The 16,582-nt window shown below is 48.8% G+C and overlaps 1 protein-coding gene across 1 annotated transcript in view; it reads left to right on the top strand.

Annotated features, from left to right (window-relative positions):
- The first annotated feature begins 476 nt into the window (after positions 1-476).
- Positions 477-16,582, top strand: part of LOC145423713 (uncharacterized) — a 57,212-nt gene continuing 41,106 nt past the window's right edge. The window contains exons 1-6 of the mRNA XM_080296470.1: positions 477-480; positions 3,578-4,150; positions 6,569-7,549; positions 8,309-9,034; positions 9,302-9,871; positions 14,450-15,478. Of these exons, the coding sequence (XP_080152596.1) occupies positions 477-480; positions 3,578-4,150; positions 6,569-7,549; positions 8,309-9,034; positions 9,302-9,871; positions 14,450-15,478 (3,883 nt within the window). The remainder of the gene's footprint in view (positions 481-3,577; positions 4,151-6,568; positions 7,550-8,308; positions 9,035-9,301; positions 9,872-14,449; positions 15,479-16,582) is intronic.

Below are 16,582 nucleotides of genomic sequence, written 5' to 3'. Positions count from 1 at the left end.
ATCGCATTCAACATGATGTACAGCATGTCTAACTGAATCATCCCTTTCTCTAATATTCAATGATACTTTGATGACCAATCAACTATAAAGTTTTTTCTGTCATCCATTATTAATACTATGCTTTTCGTTCAAACAAACAGTGTACTGAAACATGTAGACTAATTGTGAAACTATTATGAACTAAAGAAAAGTGAAAAGTTGCAGAAGTATACCGAGAAAGCCCTGGTAGGAAAAATATTTATGACTAGAAAGAATACAAGGGACTTTTAAATGTAAAGTTTCCATCATGAATTAAAAAAGGAATATGTTAGAACTTTAATGTTTAAAGTTTTTAATGAAATAAAATTTTTTATTCTATGGATGGTTAAACAAAATAAAATTTCTATTGTGGACAGATTATGTTTTTAGGCTCTCTAATACATGTTATCCACATCAATTATCATTTTTAGAGAAGGCAACAGGGAAACACCATCACCATGGGTGAAAAGATTGGTGTCAGATTTCTTCTATTTGTTGGTAAGACAAACGTATATTCATGAGAAACTGTTATATTTAGTTTAATTATCTAACCACATGTAAAAATAACAAAATAGTTTCTACTAAGTCTGCACAGCTACCACACCAATATCAACAACTGCAGCCCCAACAACAACCATAACTGCGGTAACAACTACAGATGCTCCAACAACAACCACAGTGATAGCCACAACTGCTCAAACAACTACAACAGCTGCACCCACAAACACAGCTACCCCCACAACAACCACAGCTGCTCCAACAACAGCTACAGCTGCTCCAACAACAGCCACAGCTTCCCCAACAACAACAACAACACCCTCAACCACAGCTGCACCCACAACAACTACAGCTGCTCCAACAACAACTACCACTGCAACCAAAATAACCACAGCTACCATAACAACCACCACAACTGCTCCAACAACAACTACAGCTGCCCCAACAACAACCACAGCTTCCTCAACAACAACAGCAGCAACAACACCCTCAACCACAGCTGCTCCAACAACAACCACAACTGTGGCCACAACTGCAGCTGCTCCAACAACAACTACAGCTGCTCCAACAACAACCACAACTGCTCCAACAACAACCACAGCTGCTCCAACAACAACCACAACTGCACCCACAACAACCACAGCTGCTCCAACAACAACTACAACTGCTCCAACCACAACTGCCGCCCTAACAACAGCCACAACTGCACCAACAACAACCACAGCTGCCCCAACAACAACCACAGCTTCCTCAACAACAACAACAACAACAACAACTCCCTCAACCACAGCTGCTCCAACAACAACCTCAGCTGCTCCAACAACAACTACAGCTGTTCCAACAACAACCACAACTGTCTCCCCAACAACCACCACAATTGCACCCACAACAAACACAGCTGCTCAAACAACTACTACAGCTGCTCCAACAACAACCACAGCTTCCCCAAAAACAACAACAACACCCTCGACCACAGCTGCAACCACAACAACCACAGCTGCTCCAACAACAACTACAGCTGCTCCAACAACAACCACAGCTTCCCCAACAGCAACAACAACAACAACAACTGCACCCTCAACTACAGGTGCTCCAACAACAACAACTGCTGCTCCAACACCCACAACCACAACTGCGCCAACCACAACTGCCGCCGTAACAACCGCCAAAACTACACCAACAACAACCACAGCCGCCCCAACAACAACCACAGCTTCCTCAACAACAACAACAACAACAACAACTCCCTCAACCTCAGCTGCTCCAACAACAACTACAGCTGCTCCAACAACAACCACGACTGCACCCTCAACAACAACTGCACCCACAACAACCACATCTTCTCCAACAACAACTACAGCTGCTCCAACAACAACCACAGCTTTGCCACCAACAACAACAACAACACCCTCAACCACAGCTGCTCCAACAACAACTACAGCTGCTCCAAAAACAACTACAGCTGCTCCAACAACAACCACAGCTGCTCCAAAAACAACTACAGCTGCTCCAACAACAACAACAACTGTGGCCACAACTGCCGCCCTAACAACACCCACAACTCCACCAACAACAACCACAGCTGCCCCAACAACAACCACAGCTTCCTCAACAACAACAACAACAACAACAACAACAACAACTCCCTCAACCACAGCTGCTCCAACAACAACTACAGCTGTTCCAACAACAACCACAACTGCTCCAACCACAACTGTCTCCCCAACAACTACCACAATTGCACCCACAACAAACACAGCTGCTCCAACACCAACCACAGCTTCCCCAACAACAACAACAACAACAGCAACTCCCTCAACCACAACTGCTCCAACAACAACCACAACTGAGGCCACAACAACCACAGCTTCGCCAACAACAGCCACAACTGCACCAACAACAACGACAGCTGCCCCAACAACAACCACAGCTTCGCCAACAACAACTACAGCTGCTCAAACAACAACCACAGCTTTGCCACCAACAACAACAACAACACCCTCAACCACAGCTGCTCCAACAACAACTACAGCTGCTCCAACAACAACTACAGCTGCCCCAACAACAACCACAACTGAGGCCACAACAACCACAGCTTCGCCAACAACAACCACAACTGCTCCAACAACAACCACAACTGTGGCCACAACTGCAGCAACAACAACAACACCCTCAACCACAGCTGCTCCAACAACAACTACAGCTGCTCCAACAACAACTACAACTGCTCCAACCACAACTGCCGCCCTAACAACAGCCACAACTGCACCAACAACAACCACAGCTGCCCCAACAACAACCACACCTTCCTCAACAACAACAACAACAACAACAACAACAACAACAACAAGAACAACAACTCCCTCAACCACAGCTGCTCCAACAACAACTACAACTGCTCCAACAACAACCACAACTGAGGCCACAACAACCACAGCTTCGCCAACAACAGCCACAACTGCTCCAACAACAACTACAACTGCACCAACAACAACCACAGCTGCCCCAACAACAACCACAGCTTCGCCAACAACAACTACAGCTGCTCAAACAACAACCACAGCTTTGCCACCAACAACAACAACAACACCCTCAACCACAGCTGCTCCAACAACAACTGCAGCTGCTCCAACAACAACTACAACTGTGGCCACAACTGCAGCTGCTCCAACAACAACTACAGCTGCTCCAACAACAACCACAACTGAGGCCACAACAACCACAGCTTCGCCAACAACAACTACAGCTGCTCAAACAACAACCACAGCTTTGCCACCACCAACAACAACAACACCCTCAACCACAGCTGCTCCAACAACAACTACAGCTGCTCCAACAACAACTACAACTGCTCCAACCACAACTGCCGCCCTAACAACAGCCACAACTGCACCAACAACAACCACAGCTGCCCCAACAACAACCACAGCTTCCTCAACAACAACAACAACAACAACAACTCCCTTAACCACAGCTGCTCCAACAACAACTACAGCTGCCCCAACAACAACCACAGCTTCCCCAACAGCAACAACAACAACAACTGCACCCTCAACTACAGGTGCTCCAACAACAACAACTGCTGCTCCAACCACAACTGCCGCCCTAACAACAGCCACAACTGCACCAACAACAACCACAGCTGCCCCAACAACAACCACAGCTTCCTCAACAACAACAACAACAACAACTCCCTCAACCACAGCTGCTCCAACAACAACCTCAGCTGCTCCAACAACAACTACAGCTGTTCCAACAACAACCACAACTGCTCCAACAACAACCACAACTGTGGCCACAACTGCAGCAACAACAACAACACCCTCAACAACAGCTGCTCCAACAACAACTACAACTGCTCCAACCACAACTGCCGCCCTAACAACAGCCACAACTGCACCAACAACAACCACAGCTGCCCCAACAACAACCACAGCTTCCTCAACAACAACAACAACAACAACAACAACAACTCCCTCAACCACAGCTGCTCCAACAACAACTACAACTGCTCCAACAACAACCACAACTGAGGCCACAACAACCACAGCTTCGCCAACAACAGCCACAACTGCTCCAACAACAACTACAACTGCACCAACAACAACCACAGCTGCCCCAACAACAACCACAGCTTCGCCAACAACAACTAGAGCTGCTCAAACAACAACCACAGCTTTGCCACCAACAACAACAACAACACCCTCAACCACAGCTGCTCCAAAAACAACTACAGCTGCTCCAACAACAACTACAACTGTGGCCACAACTGCAGCTGCTCCAACAACAACTACAGCTGCTCCAACAACAACCACAACTGCTCCAACAACAACCACAACTGAGGCCACAACAACCACAGCTTCGCCAACAACAACTACAGCTGCTCAAACAACAACCACAGCTTTGCCACCACCCACAACCACAACTGCGCCAACCACAACTGCCGCCGTAACAACCGCCAAAACTACACCAACAACAACCACAGCCGCCCCAACAACAACCACAGCTTCCTCAACAACAACAACAACAACAACAACTCCCTCAACCTCAGCTGCTCCAACAACAACTACAGCTGCTCCAACAACAACCACGACTGCACCCTCAACAACAACTGCACCCACAACAACCACATCTTCTCCAACAACAACTACAGCTGCTCCAACAACAACCACAGCTTTGCCACCAACAACAACAACAACACCCTCAACCACAGCTGCTCCAACAACAACTACAACTGCTCCAAAAACAACTACAGCTGCTCCAACAACAACCACAGCTGCTCCAAAAACAACTACAGCTGCTCCAACAACAACAACAACTGTGGCCACAACTGCCGCCCTAACAACAGCCACAACTCCACCAACAACAACCACAGCTGCCCCAACAACAACCACAGCTTCCTCAACAACAACAACAACAACAACAACAACTCCCTCAACCACAGCTGCTCCAACAACAACTACAGCTGTTCCAACAACAACCACAACTGCTCCAACAACAACCACAGCTTTGCCAACAACAACCACAACTGCTCCAACCACAACTGTCTCCCCAACAACTACCACAATTGCACCCACAACAAACACAGCTGCTCCAACACCAACCACAGCTTCCCCAACAACAACAACAACAACAACAACAGCAACTCCCTCAACCACAGCTGCTCCAACAACAACTACAACTGCTCCAACAACAACCACAACTGAGGCCACAACAACCACAGCTTCGCCAACAACAGCCACAACTGCACCAACAACAACGACAGCTGCCCCAACAACAACCACAGCTTCGCCAACAACAACTACAGCTGCTCAAACAACAACCACAGCTTTGCCACCAACAACAACAACAACACCCTCAACCACAGCTGCTCCAACAACAACTACAGCTGCTCCAACAACAACTACAGCTGCCCCAACAACAACCACAGCTTCCTCAACAACAAAAACAACAACACCTTCAACCACAGCTGCTCCAACAACAACCACAACTGAGGCCACAACAACCACAGCTTCGCCAACAACAACCACAACTGCTCCAACAACAACCACAACTGTGGCCACAACTGCAGCTGTTCCAACAACAACTACAGCTGCTCCAACAACAACAACAACTGTGGCCACAACTGCAGCTGCTCCAACAACAACTACAGCTGCTCCAACAACAACCACAACTGCTCCAACAACAACCACAACTGAGGCCACAACAACCACAGCTTCGCCAACAACAACTACAGCTGCTCAGACAACAACCACAGCTTTGCCACCAACAACAACAACAACACCCTCAACCACAGCTGCTCCAACAACAACTACAGCTGCTCCAACAACAACTACAACTGCTCCAACCACAACTGCCGCCCTAACAACAGCCACAACTGCTCAAACAACAACCACAGCTTTGCCACCAACAACAACAACAACACCCTCAACCACAGCTGCTCCAACAACAACTACAGCTGCTCCAACAACAACTACAACTGCTCCAACCACAACTGCCGCCCTAACAACAGCCACAACTGCACCAACAACAACCACAGCTGCCCCAACAACAACCACAGCTTCCTCAACAACAACAACAACAACAACAACAACAACAACTCCCTCAACCACAGCTGCTCCAACAACAACTACAACTGCTCCAACAACAACCACAACTGAGGCCACAACAACCACAGCTTCGCCAACAACAGCCACAACTGCTCCAACAACAACTACAACTGCACCAACAACAACCACAGCTGCCCCAACAACAACCACAGCTTCGCCAACAACAACTACAGCTGCTCAAACAACAACCACAGTTTTGCCACCACCAACAACAACAACAACTCCCTTAACGACAGCTGCTCCAACAACAACTACAGCTGCCCCAACAACAACCACAACTTCCTCAACAACAACAACAACAACAACTCCCTCAACCACAGCTGCTCCAACAACAACTACAGCTGCCCCAACAACAACCACAGCTGCTCCAACAACAACCACAGCTGCTCCAACAACAACTACAGCTGTTCCAACAACAACCACAACTGTGGCCACAACCACAGCTGCTCCAACAACAACTACAGCTGCTCCAACAACAACTACAGCTGCCCCAACAACAACCACAGCTTCCTCAACAACAAAAACAACAACACCCTCAACCACAGCTGCTCCAACAACAACAACAACTGTGGCCACAACTGCAGCTGCTCCAACAACAACTACAGCTGCTCCAACAACAACCACAACTGCTCCAACAACAACCACAACTGAGGCCACAACAACCACAGCTTCACCAACAACAACTACAGCTGCCCCAACAACAACCACAGCTTCCTCAACAACAAAAACAACAACACCCTCAACCACAGCTGCTCCAACAACAACCACAGCTGCTCCAACAACTACCACAACTGCACCCACAACAACCACAGCTGCTCCAACAACAACTACAACTGCTCCAACAACAACCACAACTGAGGCCACAACAACCACAGCTTCGCCAACAACAACCACAACTGCTCCAACAACAACCACAACTTTGGCCACAACAACCACAGCTTCGCCAACAACAACCACAACTGCTCCAACAACAACCACAACTTTGGCCACAACTGCAGCTGTTCCAACAACAACTACATCTGTTCCAACAACAACCACAACTGTCTCCCCAACAACTACCACAATTGCACCCACAACAAACACAGCTGCTCCAACACCAACCACAGCTTCCCCAACAACAACAACAACAACAACTCCCTCAACCACAGCTGCTCCAACAACAACTACAGCTGCTCCAACAACAACTACAGCTGCCCCAACAACAACCACAGCTTCCTCAACAACAACAACAACTCCCTCAACCACAGCTGCTCCAACAACAACAACAACTGTGGCCACAACTGCCGCCCTAACAACACCCACAACTCCACCAACAACAACTACAGCTGCTCCAACAACAACCACAGCTGCTCCAACAACAACAACACCCTCAACCACAGCTGCTCCAACAACAACTACAGCTGCTCCAACAACAACTACAGCTGCTCAAACAACAACCACAGCTGCTCCAACAACAACTACAGCTGCTCCAACAACAACTACAACTGCTCCAACCACAACTGCCGCCCTAACAACAGCCACAACTGCACCAACAACAACCACAGCTGCCCCAACAACAACCACAACTGTGGCCACAACTGCAGCTGTTCCAACAACAACTACAGCTGCTCCAACAACAACAACAACTGTGGCCACAACTGCAGCTGCTCCAACAACAACTACAGCTGCTCCAACAACAACCACAACTGCTCCAACAACAACCACAACTGAGGCCACAACAACCACAGCTTCGCCAACAACAACTACAGCTGCTCAAACAACAACCACAGCTTTGCCACCAACAACAACAACAACGCCCTCAACCACAGCTGCTCCAACAACAACTACAGCTGCTCCAACAACAACTACAACTGCTCCAACCACAACTGCCGCCCTAACAACAGCCACAACTGCTCAAACAACAACCACAGCTTTGCCACCAACAACAACAACAACACCCTCAACCACAGCTGCTCCAACAACAACTACAGCTGCTCCAACAACAACTACAACTGCTCCAACCACAACTGCCGCCCTAACAACAGCCACAACTGCACCAACAACAACCACAGCTGCCCCAACAACAACCACAGCTTCCTCAACAACAACAACAACAACAACAACAACTCCCTCAACCACAGCTGCTCCAACAACAACTACAGCTGTTCCAACAACAACCACAACTGCTCCAACACCAACCACAGCTTCGCCAACAACAACCACAACTGCTCCAACCACAACTGCCGCCCTAAGAACAGCCACAACTGCACCAACAACAACCACAGCTGCCCCAACAACAACCACAGCTTCCTCAACAACAACAACAACAACAACAACTCCCTCAACAGCAGCTGCTCCAACAACAACTACAACTGCTCCAACAACAACCACAACTGAGGCCACAACAACCACAGCTTCGCCAACAACAGCCACAACTGCACCAACAACAACCACAGCTGCCCCAACAACAACCACAGCTTCGCCAACAACAACTACAGCTGCTCAAACAACAACCACAGCTTTGCCACCAACAACAACAACAACACCCTCAACCACAGCTGCTCCAACAACAACTACAGCTGCTCCAACAACAACTACAGCTGCCCCAACAACAACCACAGCTTCCTCAACAACAAAAACAACAACACCTTCAACCACAGCTGCTCCAATAACAACAACAACTGTGGCCACAACTGCAGCTGCTCCAACAACAACTACAGCTGCTCCAACAACAGCCACAACTGCTCCAACAACAACTACAACTGCACCAACAACAACCACAGCTGCCCCAACAACAACCACAGCTTCGCCAACAACAACTACAGCTGCTCAAACAACAACCACAGTTTTGCCACCACCAACAACAACAACAACTCCCTTAACGACAGCTGCTCCAACAACAACTACAGCTGCCCCAACAACAACCACAACTTCCTCAACAACAACAACAACAACAACTCCCTCAACCACAGCTGCTCCAACAACAACTACAGCTGCCCCAACAACAACCACAGCTGCTCCAACAACAACCACAGCTGCTCCAACAACAACTACAGCTGTTCCAACAACAACCACAACTGTGGCCACAACCACAGATGCTCCAACAACAACTACAGCTGCTCCAACAACAACTACAGCTGCCCCAACAACAACCACAGCTTCCTCAACAACAAAAACAACAACACCCTCAACCACAGCTGCTCCAACAACAACAACAACTGTGGCCACAACTGCAGCTGCTCCAACAACAACTACAGCTGCTCCAACAACAACCACAACTGCTCCAACAACAACCACAACTGAGGCCACAACAACCACAGCTTCACCAACAACAACTACAGCTGCCCCAACAACAACCACAGCTTCCTCAACAACAAAAACAACAACACCCTCAACCACAGCTGCTCCAACAACAACCACAGCTGCTCCAACAACTACCACAACTGCACCCACAACAACCACAGCTGCTCCAACAACAACTACAACTGCTCCAACAACAACCACAACTGAGGCCACAACAACCACAGCTTCGCCAACAACAACCACAACTGCTCCAACAACAACCACAACTTTGGCCACAACAACCACAGCTTCGCCAACAACAACCACAACTGCTCCAACAACAACCACAACTTTGGCCACAACTGCAGCTGTTCCAACAACAACTACATCTGTTCCAACAACAACCACAACTGTCTCCCCAACAACTACCACAATTGCACCCACAACAAACACAGCTGCTCCAACACCAACCACAGCTTCCCCAACAACAACAACAACAACAACTCCCTCAACCACAGCTGCTCCAACAACAACTACAGCTGCTCCAACAACAACTACAGCTGCCCCAACAACAACCACAGCTTCCTCAACAACAACAACAACTCCCTCAACCACAGCTGCTCCAACAACAACAACAACTGTGGCCACAACTGCCGCCCTAACAACACCCACAACTCCACCAACAACAACTACAGCTGCTCCAACAACAACCACAGCTGCTCCAACAACAACAACACCCTCAACCACAGCTGCTCCAACAACAACTACAGCTGCTCCAACAACAACTACAGCTGCTCAAACAACAACCACAGCTGCTCCAACAACAACTACAGCTGCTCCAACAACAACTACAACTGCTCCAACCACAACTGCCGCCCTAACAACAGCCACAACTGCACCAACAACAACCACAGCTGCCCCAACAACAACCACAACTGTGGCCACAACTGCAGCTGTTCCAACAACAACTACAGCTGCTCCAACAACAACAACAACTGTGGCCACAACTGCAGCTGCTCCAACAACAACTACAGCTGCTCCAACAACAACCACAACTGCTCCAACAACAACCACAACTGAGGCCACAACAACCACAGCTTCGCCAACAACAACTACAGCTGCTCAAACAACAACCACAGCTTTGCCACCAACAACAACAACAACGCCCTCAACCACAGCTGCTCCAACAACAACTACAGCTGCTCCAACAACAACTACAACTGCTCCAACCACAACTGCCGCCCTAACAACAGCCACAACTGCTCAAACAACAACCACAGCTTTGCCACCAACAACAACAACAACACCCTCAACCACAGCTGCTCCAACAACAACTACAGCTGCTCCAACAACAACTACAACTGCTCCAACCACAACTGCCGCCCTAACAACAGCCACAACTGCACCAACAACAACCACAGCTGCCCCAACAACAACCACAGCTTCCTCAACAACAACAACAACAACAACAACAACTCCCTCAACCACAGCTGCTCCAACAACAACTACAGCTGTTCCAACAACAACCACAACTGCTCCAACACCAACCACAGCTTCGCCAACAACAACCACAACTGCTCCAACCACAACTGCCGCCCTAAGAACAGCCACAACTGCACCAACAACAACCACAGCTGCCCCAACAACAACCACAGCTTCCTCAACAACAACAACAACAACAACAACTCCCTCAACAGCAGCTGCTCCAACAACAACTACAACTGCTCCAACAACAACCACAACTGAGGCCACAACAACCACAGCTTCGCCAACAACAGCCACAACTGCACCAACAACAACCACAGCTGCCCCAACAACAACCACAGCTTCGCCAACAACAACTACAGCTGCTCAAACAACAACCACAGCTTTGCCACCAACAACAACAACAACACCCTCAACCACAGCTGCTCCAACAACAACTACAGCTGCTCCAACAACAACTACAGCTGCCCCAACAACAACCACAGCTTCCTCAACAACAAAAACAACAACACCTTCAACCACAGCTGCTCCAATAACAACAACAACTGTGGCCACAACTGCAGCTGCTCCAACAACAACTACAGCTGCTCCAACAACAACCACAACTGCTCCAACAACAACCACAACTGAGGCCACAACAACCACAGCTTCGCCAACAACAACTACAGCTGCTCAAACAACAACCACAGCTTTGCCACCACCACCAACAACAACACCCTCAACCACAGCTGCTCCAACAACAACTACAGCTGCTCCAACAACAACTACAACTGCTCCAACCACAACTGCCGCCCTAACAACAGCCACAACTGCACCAACAACAACCACAGCTGCCCCAACAACAACCACAGCTTCCTCAACAACAACAACAACAACAACAACAACTCCCTCAACCACAGCTGCTCCAACAACAACTACAGCTGCCCCAACAACAACCACAACTTCCTCAACAACAACAACAACAACAACAACTCCCTCAACCACAGCTGCTCCAACAACAACTACAGCTGCCCCAACAACAACCACAGCTGCTCCAACAACAACTACAGCTGTTCCAACAACAACCACAACTGTGGCCACAACTGCAGCTGCTCCAACAACAACTACAGCTGTTCCAACAACAACCACAACTGTGGCCACAACCACAGCTGCTCCAACAACAACTACAGCTGCCCCAACAATAACCACAGCTTCCTCAACAACAAAAACAACAACACCCTCAACCACAGCTGCTCCAACAACAACAACAACAACTGTGGCCACAAGTGCAGCTGCTCCAACAACAACTACAGCTGCTCCAACAACAACCACAACTGCTCCAACAACAACCACAACTGAGGCCACAACAACCACAGCTTCGCCAACAACAACTACAGCTGCCCCAACAACAACCACAGCTTCCTCAACAACAAAAACAACAACACCCTCAACCACAGCTGCTTCAACAACTACCACAACTGCACCCACAACAACCACAGCTGCTCCAACAACAACTACAACTGCTCCAACAACAACCACAACAGAGGCCACAACAACCACAGCTGCTCCAACACCAACCACAGCTTCCCCAACAACAACAACACCCTCAACCACAGCTGCACCCACAACAAGTACAGCTGCTCCAACAACTACCAAAACTGCACCCACTATAACCACAGCTGCTCCAACAACAACCACAACTGCACCCACAACAACCACAGCTTCCCCAACAACAACAACAACTACACCATCAACTACAGGTGCTCCAACAACAACTACAGCTGTTCCAACAACAACCACAACTGCCGCCCCAACAACTACCACAACTGCACCCACAACAACCACAGCTGCTCCAACAACAACTATAGCTGCTCCAACAACAACCACAACCGTTGCCCAAACAACAAGAACCACAACTGTTGCCCCAACAATCACAACAACTCCCTCAACCACAGCTGCTCCAACAACAACTACAGCTGCCCCAACAACAACCACAACTGCTCCAACAACAACCACAGCTTCGCCAACAACAACCGCAACTGAGGCCACAACAAACACAGCTTCGCCAACAACAACCGCAACTGCTCCAACAACAACCACAACTTTGGCCACAACTGCAGCTGTTCCAACAACAACTACAGCTGCTCCAACAACAACAACAACAACTGTGGCCACAACTGCAGCTGCTCCAACAACAACTACAGCTGTTCCAACAACAACCACAACTGCTCCAACAACAACTACAGCTGCTCCAACAACAACTACAACTGCTCCAACCACAACTGCCGCCCTAACAACAGCCACAACTGCACCAACAACAACCACAGCTGCCCCAACAACAACCACAGCTTCCTCAACAACAACAACAACAACAACAACTCCCTCAACCACAGCTGCTCCAACAACAACTACAGCTGTTCCAACAACAACCACAACTGCTCCAACAACAACCACAGCTTCGCCAACAACAAGTACAACTGCTCCAACAACAACCACAACTGAGGCCACAACAACCACAGCTTCGCCAACAACAACCAAAACTGCTCCAACAACAACCACAACTTTGGCCACAACTGCAGCTTCTCCAACAACAACCACAGCTGCTCCAACAACAACCACAACTGTGGCCACAACTGCAGCTGTTCCAACAACAACTACAGCTGCTCCAACAACAACAACAACTGTGGCCACAACTGCAGCTGCTCCAACAACAACTACAGCTGCTCCAACAACAACTACAGCTGCCCCAACAACAACCACAACTGCTCCAACAACAACCACAGCTTCGCCAACAACAACCGCAACTGAGGCCACAACAACCACAGCTTCGCCAACAACAACCGCAACTGCTCCAACAACAACCACAACTTTGGCCACAACTGCAGCTTCTCCAACAACAACCACAGCTGCTCCAACAACAACCACAACTGTGGCCACAACTGCAGCTGTTCCAACAACAACTACAGCTGCTCCAACAACAACAACAACTGTGGCCACAACTGCAGCTGCTCCAACAACAACTACAGCTGCTCCAACAACAACCACAACTGCTCCAACAACAACCACAACTGAGGCCACAACAACCACAGCTTCACCAACAACAACTACAGCTGCTCAAACAACAACCACAGCTTTGCCACCAACAACAACAACAACACCCTCAACCACAGCTGCTCCAACAACAACTACAGCTGCACCAACAACAACTACAACTGCTCCAACCACAACTGCCGCCCTAACAACAGCCACAACTGCTCAAACAACAACCACAGCTTTGCCACCAACAACAACAACAACACCCTCAACCACAGCTGCTCCAACAACAACTACAGCTGCTCCAACAACAACTACAACTGCTCCAACCACTACTGCCGCCCTAACAACAGCCACAACTGCACCAACAACAACCACAGCTGCCCCAACAACAACCACAGCTTCCTCAACAACAACAACAACAACAACAACAACTCCCTCAACCACAGCTGCTCCAACAACAACTACAGCTGTTCCAACAACAACCACAACTGCTCCAACAACAACTACAGCTGCTCCAACAACAACTACAACTGCTCCAACCACAACTGCCGCCCAAACAACAGCCACAACTGCACCAACAACAACCACAGCTGCCCCAACAACAACCACAGCTTCCTCAACAACAACAACAACAACAACAACTCCCTCAACCACAGCTGCTCCAACAACAACTACAGCTGTTCCAACAACAACCACAACTGCTCCAACAACAACCACAGCTTCGCCAACAACAACTACAACTGCTCCAACAACAACCACAACTGAGGCCACAACAACCACAGCTTCGCCAACAACAACCACAACTGCTCCAACAACAACCACAACTTTGGCCACAACTGCAGCTGCTCCAACAACAACCACAGCTGCTTCAACAACAACCACAACTGTGGCCACAACTGCAGCTGCTCCAACAACAACTACAGCTGCTCCAACAACAACAACAACTGTGGCCACAACTGCAGCTGCTCCAAAAACAACTACAGCTGCTCCAACAACAACCACAACTGCTCCAACAACAACCACAACTGAGGCCACAACAACCACAGCTTCGCCAACAACAACTACAGCTGCTAGAACAACAACCACAGCTGCTCCAACAACAACTACAGCTGCTCCAACAACAACTACAACTGCTCCAACCACAACTGCCGCCCTAACAACAGCCACAACTCCACCAACAACAACCACAGCTGCCCCAACAACAACCACAGCTTCCTCAACAACAACAACAACAACTCCCTCAACCACAGCTGCTCCAACAACAACTACAGCTGTTCCAACAACAACCACAACTGCTCCAACAACAACCACAGCTTCGCCAACAACAACCACAACTGCTCCAACCACAACTGCCGCCCTAACAACAGCCACAACTGCACCAACAACAACCACAGCTGCCCCAACAACAACCACAGCTTCCTCAACAACAACAACAACAACAACAACAACAACTCCCTCAACCACAGCTGCTCCAACAACAACTACAACTGCTCCAACAACAACCACAACTGAGGCCACAACAACCACAGCTTCGCCAACAACAGCCACAACTGCACCAACAACAACCACAGCTGCCCCAACAACAACCACAGCTTCGCCAACAACAACTACAGCTGCTCAAACAACAACCACAGCTTTGCCACCAACAACAACAACAACACCCTCAACCACAGCTGCTCCAACAACAACTACAGCTGCTCCAACAACAACTACAACTGCTCCAACCACAACTGCCGCCCTAACAACAGCCACAACTGCACCAACAACAACCACAGCTGCCCCAACAACAACCACAGCTTCCTCAACAACAACAACAACAACAACAACTCCCTCAACCACAGCTGCTCCAACAACAACTACAGCTGCCCCAACAACAACCACAGCTTCCTCAACAACAAAAACAACAACACCCTCGACCACAACTGCTCCAACAACAACCACAACTGAGGCCACAACAACCACAGCTTCCCCAACAACAACTGCACCAACAACAACCACAGCTGCCCCAACAACAACTACAGCTGCCCCAACAACAACCACAGCTTCCTCAACAACAAAAACAACAACACCCTCGACCACAACTGCTCCAACAACAACCACAACTGAGGCCACAACAACCACAGCTTCGCCAACAACAACTACAGCTGCCCCAACAACAACCACAGCTTCCTCAACAACAAAAACAACAACACCCTCAACCACAGCTGCTCCAACAACAACCACAGCTGCTCCAACAACTACCACAACTGCACCCACAACAACCACAGCTGCTCCAACAACAACTACAACTGCTCAAACAACAACCACAGCTTTGCCACCAACAACAACAACAACACCCTCAACCACAGCTGCTCCAACAACAACTACAGCTGCTCCAACAACAACTACAACTGCTCCAACCACAACTGCCGCCCTAACAACAACCACAGCTTTGCCACCAACAACAACAACAACACCCTCAATCACAGCTGCTCCAACAACAACTACAGCTGCTCCAACAACAACTACAACTGCTCCAACCACAACTGCCGCCCTAACAACAACCACAACTGCACCAACAACAGCCACAGCTGCCCCAACAACAACCACAGCTTCCTCAACAACAACAACAACAACAACAACTCCCTCAACCACAGCTGCTCCAACAACAACTACAGCTGTTCCAACAACAACTACAGCTGTTCCAACAACAACCA

Source organism: Astatotilapia calliptera, chromosome 22 (genome assembly GCF_964374335.1).
Source record: "Astatotilapia calliptera chromosome 22, fAstCal68.1, whole genome shotgun sequence".
Taxonomy (NCBI): domain Eukaryota; kingdom Metazoa; phylum Chordata; class Actinopteri; order Cichliformes; family Cichlidae; genus Astatotilapia; species Astatotilapia calliptera.
The sequence above is the reverse complement of the archived record's forward strand: the minus strand, read 5'-3'. Positions and strand labels throughout refer to the sequence as shown.